This window comes from Lithobates pipiens, unplaced genomic scaffold (genome assembly GCF_037356315.1).
Source record: "Lithobates pipiens isolate NorthernLeopardFrog02 unplaced genomic scaffold, aLitPip1_a1.2 Scaffold_16, whole genome shotgun sequence".
Taxonomy (NCBI): domain Eukaryota; kingdom Metazoa; phylum Chordata; class Amphibia; order Anura; family Ranidae; genus Lithobates; species Lithobates pipiens.
The window spans coordinates 502,695,167-502,722,511 of record NW_027507748.1 but is presented as its reverse complement, the minus strand read 5'-3'; the positions used below and the strand labels follow the sequence as shown (position 1 = coordinate 502,722,511).

Here is a 27,345-nt window from a genome sequence, read left to right as displayed (position 1 = left end):
TGCAAAGGGGTAGATCTAGTGGATTTCTTAATAAGAAAGAATCCCTATATCTGGACCCTAGTGCTTGTAGAAGACCTATCGTATTTTTTGCCTAAAATCCATAAAGATGCCCAGAAACTGCCAGGGAGACCTATAGTCAGTGGTATTGACTCAGTCACTGCCTGACTGGGTCAGTACATTTTTTGAAGCCCTTGGTATGCAGTACTACTGCTTATCTGAAAGATACTAAGCATGCTATCCAAATAATGAGTCAACACCGGCCAATAACAGCCTTTTGGTTACGGCGGATGTTGGCTCATTATATACTATTATAGGCCATCAGGATGCTATTAAGTCAGTTAAATGGGCTCTTGTGGGTTCTGACCTTCCCTCCTATACATAAGGGTTTTCTTGTGGATGCTTTAGAATAATTTTGTTTGGCCAAGAATTCTTTTTGGTACAGTCCTAAATTCTTTTTACAGGTTCCTGGGGTTGCCATGGGTGCCCCGTTTTTGCATCTAGTGTGGCAAACCTTTTTATGTCTCTTTGGGAAGAAGAGACTATTTTTAATAATAGGCAGTTGAAGTGTTACCAATGGTACATAGACGACTTGATTATTGTTTGGGCAGGTGATATGTCGAGCCTTCCGATGTTTCTGTCCAAACTTAACAGTAATACTTAAAACATTAAACTTACCTGGAATGCCGATGCTCATCGCATAACGTTCTTGGACCTAGACATTTTTAAGGAAGGCCATTGCTTTAAAACTAAAAATCATTTCAAGCCAACGGACAGAAATGGTTACATACCATTAGACAGGTACCATCATCAGTCTTGGTTATGTAACATACGAGGAGGCCAGTTTATACGTTTGAGGCGTAATTGTACCCAGGAGGAGTATTACATACAGTCAAATATATTGGCAGAAAGGTTTATACAGAAGGGGTATAGAACGGAAGTGATTGCCAGTGAAATAGAAAACGTTGAAAAATTTGTTAGAGCCACCCTAGTAGCGGATTCTACCAATAATAATAAAAAATCTAAGCATGACAACGAGTTTAGAATCATTCTTGATTATAATATCCAATACAAAAAAATTTGAGAAAATTATCCTGAAACATTGGGACATTCTTAGGAAGGATCGAGTCTTGGGCTCTGTACTACCTCCTCATCCAAGGTTTATATATACAAAATGTTGAGAGATGTTTTAGCTACCAGTGTGGTAGATCCTCTAGTAATTAAGGAAAATAGGATTTTTTCCTTTCTTACTGAGTTTTATGCATGCAGTAAATGTATGGAAAATTGAGTTGTATACGTGCTCGAGTGCGATTGCGGATTGCAATATTTAGGGAGAAGCTCCAGGCCCCTTAGCATCCGCATCTCCAAGCATGTTAACATTAAAAAAGGTCTACGGTCCCACAATGTGTCTAAACATTTTAGACATTTCCATAATAGAGACAATCAGTGTCTTAAATTTTGGGGTCTGGAAAGGGTCAGCAAGCACTGGGGAGGTGGTAATTTCATTTGTTTACTGAGCCAGCGCGAATCCTTCTGGATTCACGAGACCCAAGTTCTTGTCCCTGGAGGATTAAAAGTTGATTTTGATTTGAATTGTTTTATTTCGGACAAGTAATTTTATAGTCATTTTTTTTTTAGTATACTTATTGTTTTTTTTCACTGTAGACTGCAAGTGTCTCTCCAATTTTTTAATTTAATATTTCTTATTAATGTATTTTAAGAGTGTGTCCTTAGATGGTTTTAATGGCGGTGTATGTAAGATAGGCAATATGCGTTTATTATAATCCCGCTTATCTCCACCATTGTTACATGGTTTAATATATAAATATGTTTTATAGATTTTTTAATATATGTTCACATTATCATGAATTTGATCCATGTCCCCATGTGAGAAGTAGTTGCATTTTACATGAAGGTAGTGTCAGCTTCCGTTTCCAGTCATGGCCCCTTCTGTTTATGCAGCTCTCCATGGAGACCGGGTTGGTATTTGGGTATCTCAGCTGACGCCGCAGCTCCACCCACCGCTGACAAAGTCCGTGTAGGATGTACGTACGGGGGGGGGAGGAGTTGCTTTGCGGACGTCACCCGCTGTCTTACTGTGTGCTTTTCGAAAGTTACAGTGTCACCTTGTGGCTATTTGTAGGCATTTTTAGTGCCTATTGTGAAATTCAGTTTTCTATTGTATTACATTTTTCTGACTGCCATCATTCTTATTGAACTGAGAAGCCTTTTTTTAATAGAATTTTAATTTTACTGAATAAACGATCTTTAAAGGCTACACTTAGATAGTTTTTCTTTACTTTTTGCTGGGTGTTTTTTGCTGCTGGGGTGACTTTTCTGCATGCATTCTGCTTGCTGGATTCATACTACTGGATACATACAGCAAACCTTACCCCATGACCATTATTAGTGCATCTGAGTGATTTATCGGATTCCATGCTGCCGGAGGAATTTTACCAGATTACATCTTGCCCTCATTTGTGGATTGGTGCTGCTGGATCCGTTCATCCTGTGTATGGGATTAAGCCTATTTGACCATTTGAATTTTCAGTGGTCCACCAGATTCGGTAAGTGTACCCTATACTGATGGTGAAAGGATCTGTTACCTTGAATTTGGCATATTATTAGAAGATTCCTTTCATCACATGGTGGCTTCAGCTCTCCTTTTTGTGTAATACTTGATTATATAGTACATAGACTTATTTTGCACTGCACCATTTTTTTTATTTTAGCCTGCTATTGGCTAAATCTGAGTAACAGGAGTGCAGAGCCAAGTGCACTCATGTGACCCACACGAGACGTATTGCCAAAAGAGCTTTGGTCATATTGCTCCTTTTCAAAATGGTTAAAATCTTATAGGAGTATTTTAACGCTGGCAAAAAAAACAAAAAAGAAAAGTTGGAGTTGTGCAACGTTCTCTTTCCCACCATTCAGCATAGCTGAAGCACCTTCCCGCTGCTGCTTCTGACTGCAGGGGAAGCATGGATTTTTCCTCGGTTCGCCTCTGCAGCTTGCATACAGTAACCTGGATACTTCCAGCCACCTGAACTTCTCCTGCTACCAGCATCTGATTTTCAAGTATTCAAGGCTTTTGCCTTGCAGTGTTACATATCGGGTCATAGACATGGGGGGGCCTCCAGCTCAAAATCCACTAATGGTTCCAGGTTTGCCTGCATTGTACCCCTTGGACCTCACAGTCCGCATCTGGAATTTTGCCACCTTCTTGAGTCTGGGCAATTCTTGAGGTCTTCTTTAATTCCATCAGCCTTGGCTTCCTCTTTGGTTCTATCCTTTTTGGAGGATTTCATCAGTCATATAGAATTTTAATATAGGCGAAATTGCAACTACGATTAGTGACTGATCACATAGGCTTTAAGCATACCTCCATGCATCTTCATGCTGAATTCTTATCCAATCTGTCCACAGCTTCTGTGTCAGTCTTTAATGGATGACACTACACTTACGGAATTGGAGACAGCTGCCATTACTCCCAGACTTGGATACCACATAAGCTCTTATTGAGTTGCTCTGCACCACCTTAAAACTCAAGAGTCAGCCTCCAGCTGTGCTGTTCCTACCCTGGGCACCTTTAGGGTTCCCAAGACTGTTAAGATCCCTCTGGTGTGTGCATTGTTTTCTGTCATCCATAACAGAGACTAGACCCCGACAAGGTATTCACCAAGCAGCTATCACTCTTTTAGCTGTTTGAGGAGGACTTAAAAGTGGTCTGCCCTCACTGTGCATGTGGCAGTGTCCCGTCTTAAAAAAGCCTTAACCACCATTGGCGCAAGCACCCATTTTCAAGGACCCCAATGGACAAGCAAATGGAGGCCCTTTCTAAAATATTGTTTTCTTTAGCAGGCCTAGCTTTGCAACCCACCATGGCTGCGATGCTAGTCTGATAAAATTTAGCTGATTGGGATATGTACTGTACTTCAAAAATGATTTGGCTGCTATTCAAGCTGATGCTCTCTCTACTTTTGGAGCTAAATTCAGCTTTTTTGAGCTATTGCATAGACAGGTTGTGAAAGGTCACCTATCTCATTTTATGCATGACTTTGCTGATAGAAGACTATCTCAAGGAGGACTCTGACTCCAGTGATACAGTAGTCAGAAGAACCACCATGCAAAAAGTGCCCGCTTGCATGCCAATATTGCATATTGTCTGGTCAGAGCTGCCCAGGACACCCTTAACAAGGATGTCACTGGGGACAAAAATTCTCATCTGCAAAGAACCCTAGAATACCTAGAACCTAGGAACAGGAAGGGTCTTCCCTCCTCAGAGGCCAAAGGCCACAAACGCTGAACTTCCATTTCTAGGAGTTCATTGAAGGACACATTCCTCTATGATCATGCTCTTGGGACTGCTTTTTCCCCAAATTGAGACATGTTTGAGAGTAGGAGGGGTTTTACCTAGCCGGACACTTTTTTTTTTTGCCAGTGTTCATATCCTTCTGTAGACAACAAAATAACTCAATAGTTCCCAAATTCCTGTACCTTTTTTAATGAGCTCCAAGAAATGAATTTTTCAGTAAGTACAAAAATGCCACCTCTGTCACATTGGGAGATTTCACTTTATGTCCTGTAGACATAACAAGTCAGAAAAATCTTTCCAAAGTGAGGAACATCCTCTCTTAAACCATAGTCATTGGAATAAGTCTATTCCTATTCAGGTGGCAGCTTAAAGAGGAAGTAAACCCTGATGAGTTTACTTCCTCTTTCATTCCCTGTAAAGGCAAAGCATAATGGACTACTATGCATCGCATAGTAGTCCATTATTGTGTCACTTACCTGACACAGGAGCCAGCGAAGTCACCGCTGTCCCCTGTAGTTCCGAGCGTCCATCTTCTTGGTGGGTCTCCGTGGGTCTTGCTGCTCCGGCGCTGTGATTCGCCGGAGCAGCGATGACGTCACTCCCGCGTATGCGCACGGGAGCCGAGACTCGCGGCATTACCGTCATAGACAATGCCCCGCTCAGTGCGCCTGCGTGCCGCTGTCCACGGTGCATGAGCCGTAGATAGCGGTGCCCGTCTTCGAGCAAATATCTCCTAAACCGTATAGGTTTGGGAGATATTTCTTGGACCTACAGGTAAGCCTTAATCTAGGCTTACCTGTAGGTCAAAGTGGTTTGTAAGGGTTTACAACCACTTTAAAGTTTTGAACTTTCCTTTCACTTTCAGTTCTGGTGACCATGGTCATCAAGGAAAATGCAGAGTATGACTCTCCCTAAGGCTTCATTCACATTGCTTTGTCACATGACTGAACTGTATTTTGCTAGCTTTCACACGACATGCATAGAGCAGTCTCATTCATTTGAAAAGCATCTCATGCACCTTTTTTGGGCATAGAGCTTAAAACCTTTTTTACTGTACATTTTATCATGTTTTTCTTGCAGAAAAATCTTTTTTGCTGGCGCTATTAATAATAATGGCACTCTCAAAATGCAATGTACAATTTTCATGCATTACGGGAACTCACAGATGTGAATTCAGCCTAATAGGTATGCAGATGTCAATAAAAACCGGACAGGGGCTCCAACACCCTCATCTAAAACTTAAAGCAAAATTGTGGCTGTAGATATGATACGTTTTCTCATTGAAATAGTTGCCTTTTTGTGTAGATAACGTGTAAAGGGTGTTTTCCATCCTTACACCATTCTTTGGACTAATCGTAAGACCAGAAATAATGAAAAACAATTTTAACTATGAAACATTTAATTTGGTTGGCATATATTTTTGATACTTGTTGAATGAGGATAAAAACTGTCTTGTGGTTGTAGAATATGACTTTATTTCTGCATGCCATACCATGGCTGTACTGTTTCACATAAAGTTCTAGTAGTCTAGTTGTAGCCTGTAGTTTCTTCTTTTTTTTATTATTATTATTTTTATATATTTTTTAGATATATACAGTATCTCACAAAAGTAAGTACACCCCTCACATTTTTGTAAATATGTTGTTATATCTTTTCATGTGACAACACTGAAAAATGAAATTGCTACAATATAAAATGTATTTTCCAGCACTGCCTTAATCCTCTTGTGCATGGAGTTCACCAGAGCTTCACAGGTTGCCACTGGAGTCCTCTTCCACTCCACCATGACAACATCACAGAGCTGGTGGATGTTAGAGACCTTGCGCTCCTCCACCTTCTGTTTTTAGGATGCCCCACAGATGCTCAATATGGTTTAGGTCTGGAGACTTGCTTGGCCAGTCCATCACCTTTTACCCTCAGATACTTTAGCAAGGCAGTGGTTGTCTTGGAGGTGTGTTTGGGGTCGTTATGTTAGAATACTGCCCTGCGGCCCAGTCTCCAAAGGGAGGGGATCATGCTCTGCTTTATTAATTTTACACTGTTATACAAGCTGTACACTCACTACTTTACATTGTAGCAAAGTGTCATTTCTTCAGTGTTGTCACATGAAAAGATATAATAAAATATTTACAAAAATGGAAGGGGTGTACTCATTTTGTGAGATACTGTAACTCGGTTTTCATTTACAAAAGAAAGCTGTGTTTCTGTCTCTAAATCTTTTGAGTAATTTGCTGTTTATGTTTAAATTTGTAAAGTCTTTGTACCTTTCCCTTTTTTCCAGGTTTTAACTAAAGAATTTTATGCTCTTCAAGCATCTGCAGAAAAGAGAATCACAGAACTCCAAGCACAAAACTCAGAACATCGCACAAGACTAGAAACATATGAAAAGCTTGAACAGGAACTCGATGATGTTATAATGCAGTCTGCACAAAGTAAGTGTAGATTCCTCCTGTTTTCTCTGTCAGTGTCTGCAGACCACAATAGAATTAAACATATAGTCACCATAAAAGCCCACTCCTGCCCCTGATTAAATACCCTGATTAAATACCAGATACGACACTGGTTTTATCTGCAGGGATACATCAGGTGATAATACCAAGCACGACTATTGGAGGAGCTACCATCATTTTTTCCCCCACGGATTTTCCAGTGTAGAAGAACATAAGCATGACTGGGCAGTCCTTCCCTCTTCCAAATGAGATGAAAGAAAATGTGCTTCATTTCATTGGGATGATGGATCACGGTGCTACCAAGGTGGTATGTTCCACTGATACTGGCACATTTCTGGTTGACCTAGTCTAGGCTTAATATTTTGGATTTTCATTGTGCGCTATATTACTATGCAGTCAGTGTGGCATTAAGTAACGAATTCCTTTTGTGGCACAACTTGTAATGATAAATAACCTTTGTCTTACAGTGGAAGATGACATTGAAGCTGAAAGAGTTCTGTATTCATATGGATATGGAGCCAACATCCCCACTACAGCTAAACGGAGATTAAAGCAGAGGTAAAGGAAAACACGTGTCTTCATATCTAAAATCTGTTTAGTTCTGTAAAAAGGTAGAACTCCACTAGGGGAATGGCACAGGCTAATGGTTTTTAAAAGTGTTATGGGTTCTAGTTGCTAATACTAAAGGCTCTTAACATATAATATAATAAGGTAATTTTGAAACTGATGACAGCAACACATCTCAAATAAGTTGAGACAGGGCAATATTTACTACGGTGTAGCATCCCCTCTTTTTTTTTTTTTTTTTTTACAACCCTCACATTGGCAAAGGTCTATACTGCAGGCAGGCCATTTAAGCACCCGGACTATTCTACTATGAAGACATGCTGTTGTGATATATGCAGTATGTGCTTTAACATTGTCCTGGTGAAATATACAACTCCTGTACAGGAAAAAGACATAATCTGAATGGGAGCATATGCTGCTCTAACACCTCAATATATCTTTCAGCATTGATGGTGCCTTTACAGATGTGTAAGGTGCCCATTCCATACACACTAATGCACCCCCATACCATCAGAGGTGCGAGCTTTTGAACTGAGCGCTGGTAACAAGCCGGTAGGTCCTTCTCCTCATTAGTCCAGAGGACACAACACCCATGGTTGCCAAAAAGAAAGTAACATTTTGGCAAAAAAGCTAAATATTTATACCAGGTTTAAAAGGTGTAGAGAACACTGTGCATATAAAAGCATATTTAAAATTTGGTCCATAGACAAAGGCACACTATGATACATAGCCATAATGTATATAAACCCTGATGTGTTTCAATTGTTAATACAAATCTTCATCAGCAGAACGGTGAGTATTGTAGTAATTTGTTAGGCGTATATAATCCGTATATTTCTGGAGGAAATTAGCCCTTTCCCCAGAAACCCAAAGTGATCCAAAAGCTTGGGGTACTCAAAATACCTCCAAGTTAAAGTAAATGGATATCACCAATTTTGAAAAGAATAGACCAAGTCGGAAAATACAGGGCTGAGTGTGTAGGGGAATTAAAGGGCTACCAGCAGAAATGGACCAGCCATGTATCAGTTTGTCATAAAAACGTGTCTCCAGAGCTGTGGCCATTCTGCTCAAGAACCCCAGCTGGGCTGAGTATGTGTATATGGCACCCCCTGTTTACTGGTAATGGAATAGCAAACTTAAAGTGGTTCTAAAGTCTATGTGCAGCAGCCCCCCCCCCCCCCCCCATACTTACCTGATCCCCATCTCGATTCAGCGATGATGCATGAGAGTCTCAACTGTCCGGGACTCTCCCTCCTCATTGGCTGAAGCAGCAGCAAGGTGCCATTGGATACTGCTGCTGTCAATCAAATTCAGTGAGCCAGTGTGGAGAGAGAGGGGGCTGGGCCAAGCCACGGTTCTATGTCTGAATGGACACACAGAGCAGTGGCTTGGCTCGGCTTAGATGCCCCCATAGCAAGCTGCTTGCTGTGGGGGCAGGAGGGAGGGCCCAGGAGCGCCAGGGACCTGAGAAGAGGAGGATCTGTGCTGCTCTGTGCAAAACCACTGCACAGAGCAGGTCAGTATAACATGTTTGTTATTTTTAATTTGGTGTCACCACATTTAAAATGGAAGGTCTACTTTTTAGGTAGCCCTCCTCCCATAGCATAAAACAACTGTATGGGTGAAAATAGATAATATATTTTCTTTCCCCAGCTTACACCCACAGTGCCTTGGTAATCCTCCTTTCAAGGAGATCTTGGGATTGTAGAGTAATCCAAATCTTGCTGTGCAGGTGCTTTCAGCATTGTGCTGCAGCATTGTCTTAATTTTGGGGGTGGGGTTGGGGTTATGACGGTTGTGCTAAACCTATCCATCCCCCTCCCAGACTCTCTAAAGCACACAACACTAGCCTTGTGTAAGAGCTGAAGGGACAGCCTGGGAAGAGCAACAGTGTGCTCTGCTGAGAATATTGCAACCTTTTTCCTAGTGACTACAATTTTTTCTTCAATCAAATTTACACTACAAGCTGCTTGAGCTGGGCTATTTTGGACCTTGCCTGGAATGTGACCTTCATGCATCAGGCTATGTATTGTGGCACATTCTAAACGTGTGTACTGCTTTAGTTAGCCGCAGAATGCTTTTTGGGTTCACAGTCATGGGACAGCCTCAGCTGTGACCCTGTCTCTGAAGACTCACTTTTTGAGTAAGCTGTACTGGTCGAACACCAGAACTACCTTGTTAGTGGGACTGTTGGGTACCACTGCATTTCCCAATTTTCTATCGGTTTATTAAATGATTAATGTTGAGGGACTGCGCATTGACGTCATCCACTAGCAAGGGTCACATGTCACTCCAGACTCCTTTTTTTTTTCATTTTCTTCTGCCAATCAGCACCTTCCCACCATTGCTCCTGATCGCAAGTGACCTTTAGACTGTCCTTAGTTGCTGTCTGCCTACGGTGACCTGATCACCTCTGGCTGTCTAAACCTCCACTGCTACCAGCGGCTGGTTCATAAATATTGAAGGACTAACCCTGAAGTACCCTTTTCCTCGCTTTTCATACACACAGATTACATGGATTCCAGACATATAGGGAACAGTTCTGCTGTACAGGGTATCTCTAGTTAATGATGCACTAAAGGTTCCAGTGTTGCCTGCGGTGCAGCCTCTAAATGACCTGGCGGTAATAGTCTGTAATTTTGTCAATTGCTTGAGTCTGTTCCATCCTTCGAGTATTCAGACTCCTCCTCAGTTATGTCTCAGAACGATTTTCCACAGTAATTCAGGATTTTATGAGCCAAGTTGCAACCTTTTTTTTTTTTTTATTTTTTATTTTTTTTTTTTGCCACATCAGTGTTTCTATAGCAGAGACTAGGTTCAGCTTATCGCTCACTCGTGTCTCAATCTCAATTCCACATCATCGTGACATATTTAATTGTACAAATATTTGACTTAGTGTAAACACATAAAGATTTTGTGTCATTTAATTTAAATACAAAAGTAATAAAAGATCCCCTAGTGTTTATAGACTACCCATTGTGACGATATCTATTGCCCTGATACCTCGTATCTAAAACAGATTTCCCTCTCCCTACTCCCCTCCTCCACCCCCCCCCCCTATCCCCAGCTCATACGAAAATATACTAAGCAATTAAATACATACTAAGAATAGATAGTAGAGTTATACAAGCTAGAAAGCGCTTGTTCTATCGCAGTTACTTATAGGGGGATCCCTAGTTTCCCCAATCCAGGGCCCCATATCTTTTTAAACTCCTTACCATTACCCTGCTTAAAAAAAAAAACCCTCTCATTTCCAATATTTTTTCTTATATTAGCCAACCATATTTCTGGTAGTGGGCTAGAGTGTGCTTGCCAATTCTGGGCAATTAATTTCCTTGCCTGAAAAAGGCATCTGGTAACTGGTACAAATTTATTTTTAGAGATATTATATCCCTGCGGTATAGCCAACAAGCAAGTCCTCACTGTTGCCTTTAATGTCAACCCGAAGATCTCATTCACATGGTCTATAACTTGTGTCCAATATCTAAAGAGTTTCGGGCACCTCCAGAACATATGAATAAAATCTCCAACCCGGCCGCATCTGGGGCACTGATCATTATCCCTCCATCCCATTTTAAACATTTTCCTAGGTGTATGATATACCCGGTGAAAAAAGAAGAGTTGAGAAGCTTTCTGTGCCGGGGAAATAGAAACCTTGGTTCCCTGTTCCATTATCCAATCCCAATCGGGTATGGACACTGGACCCACATCACTCTCCCATTTCATTTTACTTTTAATCATACCGCTTTGATCCAACACTTTGTCCCCCAGCCTGGCGTATATAAGCGTAATCAAGCCTTTGAGCGTATCTCGAGACATAATTTGAGATATCACCGGGACTTGGATCAACTGTATCTCTTGCGATCTAAATTGGGCCTGAATTGCGTGTCTGATCTGGAGATATTTGTAAAATGAGCGGTTTGGTAAGGAGAATTCAGATCTTAGGTCAGAAAATGATCTAATAGCTGAACCCTGGACAATTTGCTCTAACCTATGTATCCCTTGAGTTTCCCATTCCCTAGATCTTTCCACTTTAAATAGCTCGTCTAGGTTTCTATTATCCCATAAGGGAGCCAACACGGATGTCTTCTGATATCCTAGTAAGGCCTTAGCTGTTTTCCATAGTTTCACTACCTGATTAATTGTTGGGCAGTGCATATTAAATGAGTTTGCCTCCAACGCCTCCACAAGCGTCTTGTGCGGACAGCCTAGCATTAGCAGCCTATGGCAGGAGTTAGCTTCACTTATTGCCCTTGCTCCAGCTAAATGCTGTAGCTGGGCCGCTAAGTAATAGAGTCTAGGATATGGGATCGCCAACCCCCCTTGTTCCAACGGGAGCTGCAAGGTCCGTAAGCTAATCCTCGAGGGGCCTTTTTTCCATATAAGAAGTCTAAATAGGGATTCTATTTTCTTAAACCATCCTTCCCCTATCCATATTGGTGAGTTATGGAGGCAATACAAAATTTGAGGAAGCCATACCATTTTGACCAGATTGCAGCGGCCCGCCATCGAAAGGGGGAGGCGACTCCAGATATCAGCCTTTTGTTTTAATTTTACTAGGAGAGGAGATAAATTATCTTCCAGGTAAGAGTTTACATCCCTAGTAATCCACACCCCTAAGTATTTAAACTTCTCAACCTGTTTCAGATTCTGAATCTCCTGGGGGGCGCAAATAAACCCCGGTTCCAGCGACAACAAAGCGGATTTATCCCAGTTAATAGTCAATCCTGATATGAGACCAAATTCTCTAATTATCTTCATTGCCGTTTTCACCGAGGCCTGAGCATCCCCCAGGAAAAGCAGAATGTCGTCAGCAAATAATGCAATTTTTTCCTCTACCTGTCCTCTCTTAAATCCCTGTATATCAGGGTTGGCCCTAATAGCGATGGCTAATGGCTCCACTGCCAAAACAAACAATAAAGGGGAGAGGGGACACCCCTGCCTCGTACCTCGTTCCAATAAAAAAGTCTCAGAAAGCTCATTGTTAATTTTAATTTTCGCTCTTGGGTCTGTATAAAGCAATTCTATCCATTTAAGAAAATTTGGTCCGAACCCGAACCTGATAAGCACTTTAAATAAATATTCCCATTCGAGGCTGTCGAATGCTTTGGCTGCATCCAGAGTCAAAACTACTCTGGAGCCTCCATTATCTACTGGAATCTGAGCATTCAAAAACAGTCTACGGATATTAATACTAGTAGATCTATTCGGAATAAAACCCGATTGATCCGGGTGAATGAGCTTGTGGACAATTCTTTTTAGACGTGTTGCGAGCACTTTTGCTAATATTTTAACATCCGATCCCAAAAGCGAGATCGGACGATATGAGGCCGGATCCATTGGATCTTTATCCTCTTTAGGGATTACCACTATCGTGGCTTCCAACATCGAGGAAGGCAAAGCTCCATACTGTAAGGACTGCTTCAATGTCTCCAATAGTTGTGGGAGCAGGACCTCCCCATATCTCTTATAGACCTCGATTGGTAAACCATCGGGTCCTGGTGCTTTTGAGTTAGGCATCTCTGCCACCGCTCTTTGGAGTTCCTCGATAGTAATTGGGGCCTCCAAAACTGCTAAGTCTTCTGCTATTACTGTTGGCATATTCAAATTCCCCAAGAAGGCTGCCGTAGCTCCCCCTTCACTTCTTCCTTGGGATTTATATAGTGAGCTATAGTAATGATAAAATATGTTATTAATAATGGATGGTTCAGAAGTAATCTCTCCCTCTAGGGTTCTAATTGATATTATCGCTGAGGGTGCCGTATTTACTTTAACCAAAAATGACAGCATTCGCCCCACTCTTTCTCCCTCCCCAAAATTTGCTTGCTTCTGCAGTATACGTCTATTGTCCATCTTGTACCTAATAATTGTCTTAAATTCTTGCTGTTTGTCCAGCCAAACCTTCTGTGTAGTAGGATTCGGATTCATAATATACTGTCTTTCTGTCTCTCTAATACCGCTTTGGTGGCTTCCTCTTCCTGTTTTTTCATCTCGGCCCTACTTCTAGCGATTTGTTGAATAAAAATACCTCTTAAAAAGGCCTTTTAAAGAGTCCCATATGACCCCCACTGATGCTGTGTCCATATTAACATCAATAAACTCCTTTAACATGGTTGTCACCTGATCCGTATCCTTCATTAATTCCAACCATACGGGGTCCATTTTCCATTGGCCAGAGTGTTGTTTCTTACCTACACAAAGTGTCAATATTAGGGGGGAATGGTCCGAGACTCCTCTCGGGCCATATTCTACCTCATCCACTCGTAACATCGCACTGTTGTTAACCAGAGCCATATCGAGTCTTGATAATGTAGAGAAAGTTGCGGAGTAACAAGAGTATTGTCGCTCCCCCGGGTACCGAGTGCGCCATGCATCACATAGACCAGCTTCAAGTAGGAAACGAGCTAACCTCGTTTCATCTTTCACCGTTGATGTTTTTCCTGTTGGGAACCTATCCAAGAATTTATCCAAGACTTCATTAAAGTCCCCTACTGCAATCACCGGGATATCAGGTTTATCTATTACAAAGGCTAATAGCTTATATAAAATCTCCAATTTAGATGGAGGAGGGACATATATGTTGGCTATCACGTAGGGACTATTTTCAATTTGACAGTATAAAAAAATATACCTACCCTCTACATCTATACAGCTCTTATGGCAAGAGAAACGAACCGCCCTGTCAACAAGGATGCTAACCCCTCTTGCATAGGATGAAAATATGGAATGGAACTGGGTCTGGAATTTCCGACCTTGTAGGCACCGAATTGTATCGCCCGTTAAGTGAGTCTCCTGAAGACATAATAATCCGGGTCCTTTGCCCTCTAAAGCTGACAAGACAACTTTTCTTTTGGTCGGGTCTCCCAGGCCCCGCACATTCCACGATACTATCCTAATTCTTTTCCCCTGCATCATTACTTAATAACCTAAAAATTGGGCAGTTTTGAGAGTAGCAAAAAAAGCGGTGAAGAAAGTGTATATATATATATTAATACCAAAAAAAAAGAAGAAAGAAGACCTTCCCCCTTTTTTCCCCTTAATCTTACATACATATACTCTATATAGTGCATAATATTTTCTCCCGTCCCCTCCTAAGTAGTGCATCTCCAAACTTATGTATCTTTGTATTATTTTTATTATCATTCCCTTACCCAAATTTGCATATCTTTGTATTACTTTTATTGTCAATCCCTTGCCCCACCCTCCCTTCCCCACTCTCCCACCCAAATTTATGTGTCCTTGTGTTATTTTTATTATTATTCCCTTTCCCCTCCTACCCACCTCAACTCTCCCCCCTCCCCTTTCACCAACCTCCCTCTCCCACCCCCCTCGCCCCTTAGGGCTACCCCCTAGGGGTACATTTGTGGCCTTCTTACAACCCTCCCACCACTCACTCATACCAATCCTACTAGGTGCTTTCACCCCCAATCTTACCCCACTCATGGGGACCCTCTGTCCCCCACTACAAATCTCCACTTGTACTCCACACACCCTTGCTACACAACCCCTGCCCCCCACCCATATTGTGCATAATATCAAAAAAAAAAAAAAAAAAAGGCCTTCCAACAAGTCTACTCCTTATTCCTATCCACCCCCCCCCCCCCCCCAAAAAATATATACCCCCGAATCCCTTAAAAGCTATCTAACTGCCCTATAACATATATTTATAAATCTTTTTTTATTTCATCTAGCCATTGGGATGCCTCCTTTGGTGTGTTGAAAAAGAGCGTTTTTCCTAATGCGGTTACCCTTAAACGGGCTGGATAGAGGAGTGCATATTCTAGCTTATATTTAACCATTTCTCTTTTGACTGGTATAAATTCGGCTCTTCTTTTCTGGAGGTCAGGAGAAAAATCCGGATACAGAGAAATCCTAGCTCCCTTAAACCTGATGTCTCCCCTCATTCTGGCCTCTCGCAGTAGGGACACTTTATCCTGATAATTAAGAATCTTAAGCATTATAGGCCTAGGACGTTCCCCCATATGGCGTGTTTTTCCCGGGGTACGGTGTGCCCGTTCTATTGCAAATATTGGAGTAAATGTTGCCCCCCGAAAGAGTTCTCGGAACCACCCCTCAAGGAAGCCTATCAAATCAGTCCCCTCACAGTGTTCAGGGAGGCCTAGCACCCTGATATTATTTCGCCGATTCCTATTCTCCATCTCGTCAAGTTTATCCGCTTGTATAGTAGCTGCTTTTTTAAGTGACTCAATTTCCAGGCTCATAGGCCTCAACTCATCCTCCATCGCACCCATGCGTTCCTCAAGCTCGGTAGTTCTTAGTATAGTCCTATTCAATTCCTGCCTCATAGACAGTAGTTCCTCCTTAATATATCTTAGCTGTTCATCAAAGTTGGATATCGAGTTCTTGCATTCCTTGATTGCGTTCAAAATGTCTCTTAATGTGGGTTCCTCATCCATGTTGCTCGGCATCAATGCATGTGAGCTACTTAGCGTTGTTTCCAAATTTATTGTTGCTATTGGAAGTTTTCCTCCTCCCCCTCCCCTACTGCCCCCCGATTTAACAGCTGGTAAAGTGGGGTTGGCCAGACACTGGCCTTGACTCCTTCTATCAGTAGAAGAATTTTTGATGTCTATATTATGTAGATTTCCCTGCTGAGAACTTGAATTGCTGGGTGAGGCTGGGCCAGAATGAGCATAGCGCTCCAATTTTGCCGCTGCCGACATTTGATTAGTTTTGTCCTTGGCGGCACGGGTAACTTGTTGACCCTCTGCAGGTATTTTGTCCTCAGGGGACCTTTTTCTAGACATAATTAACTTGAATAGCCACAAGCGAGCCCACCATGCAAATAGTCAACTTCCACTTGTCAACTAATCAGACAGGGAAAAAATAATATAGCACACACAAAAAAAAAAAAAAAAAAAAGGGGGGGGAGAGAGGGAGCCGAACTGTTATAATGTCTCTCTTTGTGTAGATAACACTTGCTCAGTCCTCAAGAAATAACCCCACAGCAATAGATTCAGTGCTATAGCAAAATATTGTTGTTTGTGTAGATCAACATATATTCAAAATACCGCAGTTCCAATCAGTGGTTCACTTCAAGAGCAACTAGGAACAAGAAAGAAAAAGGGCACTTATCTTAGTTTCTGGTTCATAGCCATATCGCTTTCCACAGGTCCATGCAGGGTATCCACGCTATCCAGGTATTCCACTCTCTCCCCAAAAAGAAAAAAGACAGGCAATGCTGTCAGTGTAGGTTTCGATTTGCTGCCTCTTGTCTCCCCAGCCACTCCAGCTAGTCTGCATAAAGCAGTGAACGGGGGGGGGGGGGGAGAGCGGGGGAAGCCGGGGGAGAGGGAGCTCTACACAGGAGTCCCCTCTCACCTCCACACCGCGCGCCAGCCAACCCACCGCCCAAAGCCTAAGGTGCCAGGCACGCCAGCATAGAGCAGTATACGAGGGGGGGGAGAGCGGGGGAAGGCGGGGGAGAGGGAGCTCTACACAGGAGTCCCCTCTCACCTCCACACCGTACGCCAGCCAACCCGCCGCCCAGAGCCTAATGTGCCGGGCACGCCACACGTTTCGAGCACCCAGCTCGAGCGGAGTGGAGGGAGAAGCTCTGCGGCGTTACGGGAGTCCAGGAGCCGCTCGAAATCTCGCGAGACTCTCGGCCCCGTTCTAGTAGCTCAGCACGAACAGCAGCAGTCCCCGTGCTCCAGCGCAAGCCGCACAAACATAAAGGTAGAAAGTTATAGCCGCTCAGTTTGAGCCGTCAAACAAAAGTATGTGCCCAGGCATAGGAGTCTGAATACCATACAGGTGCTTATAGACCGAGGGGACTTAGGCAGTATCAGATAGTCCAGGAGGGATCAGAGCGAAGGCATCAGAGCAAACAGGGCAACGAAGGGCAGAGCAGCACCATGCTCTCACTCCTCACACACGTCCACTCCCATCAACATCCGGCCACCCCCCGCCAAGTTGCAACCTTGATTGCTAACTCTGACTGCAGAGGCCATAAGCGTACTTCTACGCCTTCCCCTGCAGAATCATTATCTGATTTGTCTGAGACCCTCTGCCACAACATTTCTGTCTGATGCAAGAAGGCGTGGAAGTATCCTCAACCGATGATTCTCTGTTTGACTATTGCAACTCCCTTCTCATTGGCCTGCCTCTCCATAGGCTATCTCCTCTTCAGTCTATCATGAATGTTGCTGCCAGACTTATCCACCTTACCAACTGCTCAGTGTCTGCCAACCCTCTCCTCCAATCCCTACACTGGCTCCCAATCACCCAGCAAATTAAATTCAATATACTAGCCACAACATACAAAGCCATTCACAACTCTGCCCCGAGCTACATCACCAATCTTGTCTCCAAATATCACCCAAATCGTCCCCTCCGCTCTTCTCAAGACCTCCTGCTCTCAAGCTCTCTCGCCTCCTCCTCCCATGCTCGTCTCCAGGATTTCTCCAGAGCCTCTCCATTCCTCTGGAACTCGCTACCTCCACTGGTCCGGCTATCCCCTACTTTTGCTACCTTCAGGCAATCCCTGAAAACTCACCTATTCAGGGAAGCCTATCATGTCTCCAACTAATCTCCTACCACTTCCATCAGCTCATTCCCGACAGTTATAACCTTTTGTACCACCTGCCCCACCCTATTAGATTGTAAACTCTTATGAGCAGGGCCCTCTTAATCATCTTGTATTTTATTGTATTGTAACTGTATTGTCTCCTTTTTATATTTGTAAAGTGCTGCGTAAATTGCTGGCCCTATATAAATCCTGAATAATAATAATAATAGACTCTGCCCTGCAGCCTTCCTTGGTTGTGAGGCTGATCTTCCAAACTAGCTGAATAGAGTAAGGCCATGAGAAGGGATCCTGTCTCCTTTCAGTCTGATCCCTTGCTTATTTAGCTATTAGAGTTCGTGCCTGTAGTTCTAGACTACTGTGTAGATGGGTTCCTAGATGCCTGCTGTATCATTTCCAATATGAATCTCCTGTCAGTAAACATTAGGTGAACATGCGGAATGGCATGCAATAAGTCTCTGCTGCATATGCCTTTTGAGGCCATCCAGCCCCACAACCTCCCTTTCCCCTGAGGCTAAGAAGAGTTCCTTGCCAAGCCCAAGCCTGGCACTCAGTTCGCTCACCAGCTTTGGACTTAAGATTTCCCCAAACTCACAGGGAAACCTTCTGGGGTTAGTAGGTAGTTTCCGAAGACTACAAGCTAATGTTTCACTTTGTCTCCTCAGTTAATGTGTTCCATCCTGCTGTGTCAACACATGTATTAGCAGATCTCCATGCAGCCCTAATGGTTCTTCTAGAACTAGGGATCATTGCTCCAGTACCTGTGGTGGAACTGTTCCAATTAGAGCTTTACTCAAACCGGTTGACTGTTTCCAACCCAAAGGGAGAATACACCCCATCCTGCATCACAAGGCCCTAAATCAGGGGTCTTAAACTGACAGCCCTCCAACTACAAGTCCCATCATGCCTCTGCCTGTGGGAGTCATGCTTGTAACTGTCAGTCAACTGTCAAACTTGTAGTTTCGCAAAAAAACTGGAGGGCTGCCTGTTGAGAACCTGCCTTAAATGTTTTCATTTGGGCCCAGAATGTCCACATGAATTCAACCAGGTATGTCATAGCCTTTCTTCACCAAGGAGACTTTCTGGCCTCCGTAGACTTCAGGAATGCATCCCTGCATGTCCCTATTTTTTCAACACATCAAGGATTCCTTGGCTTTTCTGTTTGTGATTTTGATGTTTGGCCTATCCTTGGCCCAATGAGTGATTCCAAGATTGTAGCCCCTGTGCTGACTTTGCTGTGCTCTCAGAGCATCCCCATTGTTGCATACATTGACAGTCTATTTTTCAGGGAGCAGTCGACAAAGGTTCTGACCAGAAATGTAGCTCAAATTGTCCAGATCTTGCATAGGTATGGCGGGGTCCTGAAACTTCAGAAGTCAATGCTTCACTTGATTTATTATTGGGAGTATATGGGTCTTGTTCCAGATACATCTCAAGATTCAGTTTTCCTTCACAAGGAGAAACTTTAAACTCTCCTCTTAGACTTGGACTCTTCAGTGTTGTTGCCCAACTCTTTGCTTTTGCGTGAGAGTTTTTGGGCTGATGGTAGCCTCTTTGAAGCTAGTTCCATTTGTTCAATTTCACTTCAGACACTTTCAGTACAACATTCTGTAATTGTGGGACTAATCAGTCTACTCATTGGACAGATCAAGTAGCCTTTTCTTCCAGTTTTCTTGGAGGATCTTGTTGACAGATATCAGCCTGTCTGGGAATGTGTCCTGGACACCTTATCAGTGTAGGTGACTTGGTTGCTGGAATCTTGTTTTCCAATATAATTTCTGGAACTTTGGGCAATTTGTTAACCCTGCAAGGCTGAAGAATCCCAATCTGATAATCTATCTGTTCAGGATGTAGTCAAAGCACACAGCATTCACACCAACCATTGGCAATAACCTGCAAGTCTTGCTGTAGCAAGTGATCAGAAGGATTCTTTACTGGGCAGAACTGCATGTTCTAGCCTTATTTGCCATTTACATTCCAGGCGTGAACAACTGGCAGGCAGACTACCTCACCTTGACTTCCTCCTAATTTTAGGTTCAAAAACAAATGGGACAGGTTTGTCTCTAGGTACAGAGTTCCTCTGGCGGAAGCAGTGGGTGCTCTTTGGGATCAGCATATCCAGATCTATGCCATTCCTTCCAGTGTAACTCCTTCCTTGCCTGTTCCACATGATTAAGATGGAAGGCATCCCAGTGATTTTTGTACCACTGAACTAGCCCAGGCGCACATGGTGCTCCAACCTGATCAGACACCTGGCATACGCTCCTTGGGCTCTTTCAGATCATCTGAATCTTCTGACTTAAGGGGCAGTGTACCACCCTGATTTACAGTTGCTGGCTTTCAGGACATGACTTTTGAAGCCTGGGTTCTGGGAGAATATTCCCCTTTCCAATCTCACTCACAATGTTGCATTTCTTGTTGTCATCGCCTCTGAAAGGAGATTGTCTAAGCTGTGGCAGCAGGCAGGTAAAGTCACCTGGTTGTATCCAGGATGGTAAATATGTGTGTCCTAGATTCAGGCTTTATGCAGACTTTTACAATTAGAGGGGAAGAGTTAATGAGCCCAGCTGAATTAAGTGGGCTCATTAAGGCCTCTACAAAAAACCACAGCATGCATAGGGAGATGCTCCATCCTGGAACCAGTTTTGTGTGTATAGACTGGGGAGTCTGAGATCTGTTCTGTGTGGTGAGTTAACGCCTGTGTGGCAAACCCCTACAATAGAGACAGGGACTGGGGCAGCACAAGGTTGCACCCAGTTGTTAGACAGGGAGTCTACGTGTGTAGTTAGAGGTCAAGCTGACCAGGATTTATTTTCTTGTTTTATTTTGTTTGGCTGTTATATGTATCACTGCATGTAGCCTAAATAAACCGGATCTTTTGTTTTTTGCACCTACACCGCTGTCTGCTATGCCTGACTTTGTGTTGTGAACCCATCCAGGGGGTCACACACACCCGCTACCGAGCTAACCCCCTCGCAGTTGGTGGAGAATTTTGGCAGTTTTTTTTTTTTTTTTGTTAAGGCCAGCATGGAGGAGATACTGAGACAGCTGGCTCTAGCAAATGCAAACCAGCAGCAAATAAATGCAGGTTTACAAAAGAGCCTTGCAGCTCAACAACAAGCCCAGCAGCAGGCAAATACAAAGTCAGGCACAGCAGACAGCGGTGTAGGTGCAAAAAACAAAAGATCCGGTTTATTTAGGCTACATGCAGTGATACATATAACAGCCAAACAAAATAAAACAAGAAAATAAATCCTGGTCAGCTTGACCTCTAACTACACACGTAGACTCCCTGTCTAACAACTGGGTGCAGCCTTGTGCTGCCCCAGTCCCTGTCTCTATTGTAGGGGTTTGCCACACAGGCGTTAACTCACCGCACAGAACAGATCTCAGACTCCCCAGTCTATACACACAAAACTGGTTCCAGGATGGAGCATCTCCCTATGCATGCTGGGGTTTTTTGTAGAGGCCTTAATGAGCCCACTTAATTCAGCTGGGCTCATTAACTCTTCCCCTCTAATTGTAAAAGTCTGCATAAAGCCTGAATCTAGGACACACATATTTACCATCCTGGATACAACCAGGTGACTTTACCTGCCTGCTGCCACAAAGCTGATTGCTTTGTCCTATTAAGACCCCTTTCTAGTATTCTACAAGGAAAAGTTAGTGTTGAGGTTCAGAATTTCCTTCCTTACTAAGATAGTTTTGGCTTTCTTCTCAACCAGGATATTTTTTTCCCACCCCCTCTGTGCAGCTACAGTTCATCAGGAGGAGATCTCCCTCTATTGCTTGGATTTTGTTTGTGCTGTGTGTGCTTACCTTGCAGCTACTGCTTCCCGATGGCCCCTGTAAAAGGGAAACCTGCTTCTTGTTCCACCTTTTTCTAGATGATTCAGACAGATCATCCATCCTTACGGTGTCGAGCATCAAGTTCCAAGATTTCTTGTTGAGGCACACTGTGCTTAGATCTCTAAGCACCTCTTGGGCTGTTCAGCATCAAGCAGCTCTCTCCCAAATGCAAGGCTGCCACCTGGTCATCTGCTCACACATTCTCCAAGTTTTACCAGGCGAGTGTTCAAGTCTTTTCTGATCCCAGCCATCATTTTGAGTTGCAGGTGATCCTTTGAGCTTCAGGCAGTCTCCAGTAGAGATTGGCCCAGGCAAGTTTGGGATCCTAGTCCCAACCCACCTGCCCGATCATGCCAGGAAGCTGGCACTGCACATCGCTAATCGCAGGCAGTGAGGCATTGCCTGGTCCACAGCTGCACAAATTGGGAAATGCCTTAATGCCCATGATTAGCAGTGTGTGGTATCGGCTTCCTGGCAAGTTTTGGGGGGCAGGTGGGTTGCAACTAGATTCTTTAGTCTCCATTATGTTGTTTGTGGGCTGTAAAAGTTTTGTTGCTGTTGCCCACCCCCCTCGGTCAACTGCTTTTGGATATTTCAGTGATCTCTGAATTCCTGTGTCCTTAACTGAGCAAGAAAAAAAATGGGCTTTTGTACTCAACATAAAACCAATTTTTTGGAGTTTGACAGATACAGGTCTCACACTCTGTATCTATGGTCATCCTCTTTGTAGTGCTTTTCACAAAATTGGGGATGCTAAAAATTACTAGTGGCTATACTGGCTGGCACTGTTTTATTTGTTTGCAAGTGTCCAAACCCTCCTGTAGACAGCAGTATAACACAAGTCTCTAAATTCCTGTCTCCCTTTAAAAAATTCCAAAAAACTAGATTTTACGATAAGGACAAAAATATCATTATTCCCATACTGTTTATAATTTAAAGTTATAATTGTATCTTATGTAGAGAAAAAGGTCTGTATTTTTAATAGCGCATTTTCCAAAAAGAAAAAATGCACCATATCAGAAGACACATTCTAACACTTCTCTCATCACAAACTTAATTCTGCCTCCTAAGATTGGAATAATAAAGAGCAGTCTTTGCCCTTTTTTTTTAATCTCTTTCCCAATCCATTTTTGTGCCTTGCACAACCACATTTTAGCCTGAATGAACTTGTCATTTGGAAGCATGCAACATTCAGAACGTGTTTGCTCTGTTGCAGCCATACTGGTTTTACTGTTTGTACTAGACCTTTCTGGCCTCATTACCAGTCATCTTCTCCATATGTCCATCGTCAGTTTTTGTTCACTTATTCAGAAGTTACTAATGCATGGTGCCATGTAGCATTCCTCGTAGAGCACACGTTCTCAGCCTTGTTTTGTTATTTCTCTGCAGTTGGTTTTGTGATGCTATTTAAAAGGATGGATGTCCAGTTAAAGCAAAAACAATGTGATTTTTCTATTTTAAGCTAATCTTTACTTCCATAGTTGAGCTTTATGTAGAAATGAACAGGAGCCTGGATCAAATAACTTCATGTCACTGTAATATTAACAATACTAACTTGTCAACATAAAATACTTACCCAGAAAATACACTTAAGCCTCGTACACACCACTTTTTAATTTTTTTTTACGTTCAACCCTGAAGAGCTCGGGAGGAGTCATCGTACTAGTAATCTGATGTTAGTACAGCAATCTCCCCTGCTGAGAAGGAAATTTGGGGAGATCTCAAACCTGCGGTTCATGCAAGACAGCGCAATAATTTACAGGAACTGGAGGCTTTTTGCCAAGAGCAATGGGAAGCTTTACCATCTTATTGAAGGTTTATGGGTATTGATAAAAATGTGATCCCAATCTTCCTCTCGTATTCTATTCAGCTCCATCTCCCATTTGGCCGTATATGCTGGTAAACCAGGGGAGTTAAAAATAGATAATAACATATATATCTTAGATATAGTTTGTGTTGGTGGTTCCAGAGATACACATAGCTGTTCAAAATCTGTAAGCGGTCGATGGATAGAGTGTTTCAGTGTTAAAGAGGAGTAAAAACACTGCAATTGCAGATAAGCCAAATTTTTCAGATCATGTAGAGCTTGAAAATTTACAAATGGCATAAAGGTATCTTCCAAAATCACATGCCTAATCTGAGGCCAATAGAATTTCTCCCAGGTTAGAATAGCATTTGAATGCACACCGATGGATAAAGAAGGACTGTTTATTAAAGAGGTGAGTGGAGCTGGGATAGTAGACAGAGGGAATAATTTTAAATAATGATGCCAGCTCGCCAAAACCGTATAAGTAAGCCATGGCCAAGAAGACCGTAACCCTATATCTTTGAAACAGGACCACAAGGCAGCTTTTGGATTCAATGAGGAAGAGACAATTTCCAATTGAGCCCATTGTTTATCATCGGGGTGATGGAATCTAAAATGCGAGAGAATATAGCTGCTTTATAATAACACTCAAAATCTGGCAAAGCTGCTCCTCCACTAATTTTTGGATCGGCAAAGTATTTTCCAGTTAATTTGAGGTTTGATATTTTTCCAAACAAATTGAGATAGCAAACTGTTCAGTTTTAAAAAAAATGTTTTAGGTAATTTAATTGGTAAAGTTTGGAATAAATATAGATACTTGGGGAGAGTATCCATCTTAATGAAATTAATACGGCCAAACCATGATAAAGAAAGCTTCGACCACTATAACAATTTGGTTTGTGTTCTTAATAGAAGTGGGAGAAAATTTAGCTCACAAACCAGTGTAAGATCTCCTGGAATTTTAACTCCTTAATATTCCACTGCTAAAGTAGCACATTCAGGAATTATAGGAGCATAAATTACATATCTAATCCCTCAACTACCTATTACACTTTTGAAGGCCCTGGAGCACCAGGGCAATGGAAACACCTACAAAGTGATCCCATTTTGGAAAGCAAACACCCCAACGTATAATTTATGAGGCATATTAAGTCTTTTGTATGGTTTATTTTTTTCCAGAAGTTTTTGGAAAATGTACTTGGCATGTACATAGCAAAAATGACACCCCAAAATATATTCTGCTACTCCTCCTGAGTATGGCGATACCACATGTGGGAGACTTTTACACAGCCTGGCCCAACATTGAAGTAGAACATTCAGGCGTTCTAGGAGCATAAATTACACATCTAATTTCCTTACAGTCTATCACATTTTTGAAGGCTCTTCATATTTCTAACACATAGCATGAACATACCAAGAATTACACCCTAAAATACATTCTGCTGAGCAAAGGGTAAACAAAAGATTACCTGTGATTTTAGTAGTGCAGTTGTCCACAGGAGGAGAGCCCTGATCCAGGCAGCAGGCAGGGACATGGTCAGCGACAGTGAATGGAATTGTCTAGGTAGCAGGCAGGAATATTTTCCATAGTCAATACAGGCAGGGATACTTTCCATATATAGTCCAGGGTCAGTGCAAGTAGAGACCTTGCCAGCAGTGCCAAAATTTGGTCCTGGTAGTAAGCAGGAACATGGTCCAAGTAGCAGGCCAGGAAAGAATGGGGATGGGTAGAGGCTTCTCCCACCCAAATCTCTTTGAAGTCTCCGAGTCTCCAGACCCTAATCTGGGAATGAGAAAAATAAAAAATTTGTTTTCTTCATCCAGAAAAACTATTTTGGAGCCCCTCACATATGTGAGACCCATGTGTTATGAAGCCCATTACTCCAGTAGCAGAGTAAAAGACCAGTCCAAGTGGTAGGCAAAAAAACATGGTCGAACAGTCCAGGGTCAGTTCCAGAGCAGGCAGATGTAGGTACAGTTTAGCATTGGGCAGAAGCCTGGTCGTATAACAGGCCAGAGTCCGTTCCAGAGCAGGCAGCGGTAGGTACAGTTTAGCGTTAGGCAGAAGCGTGGTCGTTTAGCAGGCCAGGGTCAGTTCCGGAGAAGGCAGAGGTAGGTACAGTGGCATAAAGGGGTGTGGTGGTAATTGACAATTTCATTTACCATACTTCCCCAATAATGTAGAGAAGTATGGTAACGGCAGAAACATTCATCAATACAAAGACCTGGTTGGGAAGGACAATCGGGACAATAATACACAGTGTCTTTTCTAGCTCCTCCTCTGGAGCACACCCGGCATTTCTTCTGACGTTTCCGGCCTGTTACATGGTGAGGGAGTTTCTCAGGAAAGTGGCGTTCGTGGAGTCTGCTCCCTGAATTTGAGCGAATGCTTTCTGGTGCACCTTCAGGGTACAAAAGGGTGGAGATAATTTCTTCTTGGTACTGAAGAAAAGATACGGGGCTCTCTGTAGATTTACGGTAAATAACAAAACTATTGTAAATGGCCAAACTGTAAAGATATATGTAGTGAGAAAGTCAACCAGCGCTAAAAAAACTGAAACAGTAAAAAATAAAAAATATATATGTATAAAGAAAAAATGCAGCTAGAATACTGTAGGTCAAATTACCAAATCCCACATTTCAAAATATAAATATCTCAGTACAGCGCAAATACATAAAACTCTTTACAGTGAAATACTAAATGCATAGATAAAAGTCCATATAGTGAATGATACAATATACAGTGATCAAGAAAGATCAGAAAGAGTCCACTTGTGCAGTGTGTCTTTAATCAATATATCCAGTGACGATGTGATCCCTTCACCAATGAACTAGTTGGACTCTCACCTCATCGAATGGACCCCTGATAAATCAGATAGGTCAAAAACACATGTTCCCATCAAGGGTGAAGTATAAGGCTACAGCAAACCAAACGGAAGCATTTCCAGATAGAATCTCCTCAATGTCATCAGGTCAGGATAATGTCATATATGAAAAAGAACAAGCAAATCTAGTGCTCTCCGTTTGATAACAATTTATTAAAACAGATGAATAAAAACAAATTTCCACTCACATTTCTAAGCACTGATCTCCAGTGCCGAGTGCAAAGCAGGAAATAACATGCATGGATCAGTGTGTCAGCTGGCGGATGACGTCACGACGCGAGTCACGTGGTCCGTACGCGTTGCGTCCCAGGGAAAGGGCGGGACTTCATCAGCGGTGACGGAATAACGTCGGACGGCCGCTTTATACTAACACACTAAATTTAAACCAATAAACAGCGGAGTTATGCGCAAGGCAAGTGCCGCTACTAGCGTGACACCGGAACATACATCTGTGATCGCTCCATACACAGAGGGAAAGGAGAGGGCATATAGAAAACTTTATGAGCGCCAAAAAAATATTTAAAACAAAATTAAAATCAACACCAGAGAGAAGCGTACGTCAAGTCCGCTGATTAGGCAACAAAATATCACCCACTAATAGTTCTCGCATAAAACATGCAGAGAAACGAACGAGACGTTGCCCAAACGGACAGTACACAGCCTTAAACGAATCTCCCGGTAGGTCGCATGACCAATGATAAGAACTAACGAATATACCCGCAAATGCCGCTGACGTCATCAGAAAGCTACACTGATCCGTACATGAAGAATAAACAAAACAAGCGTACCTATAATTAAACACATACCATACAGGTAAGAAAGAAATCAAAAAAATATATACAAAAAGTAAATATAAAAATAAAAATAAAAATATCACAATGAATATATCACAATGAATATAAAAAGAATCAGATACTATAGAATAA

General features: G+C 42.6%; 1 protein-coding gene across 1 annotated transcript in view; it reads left to right on the top strand.

Annotated features, from left to right (window-relative positions):
• PIBF1 (progesterone immunomodulatory binding factor 1) overlaps positions 1 to 27,345 on the top strand; it is a 294,552-nt gene that overhangs the window by 130,581 nt on the left and 136,626 nt on the right. Inside the window, exons 12-13 of the mRNA XM_077483123.1 lie at positions 6,594 to 6,744; positions 7,230 to 7,320. Coding sequence (XP_077339249.1) covers positions 6,594 to 6,744; positions 7,230 to 7,320 — 242 coding nt within the window. The remainder of the gene's footprint in view (positions 1 to 6,593; positions 6,745 to 7,229; positions 7,321 to 27,345) is intronic.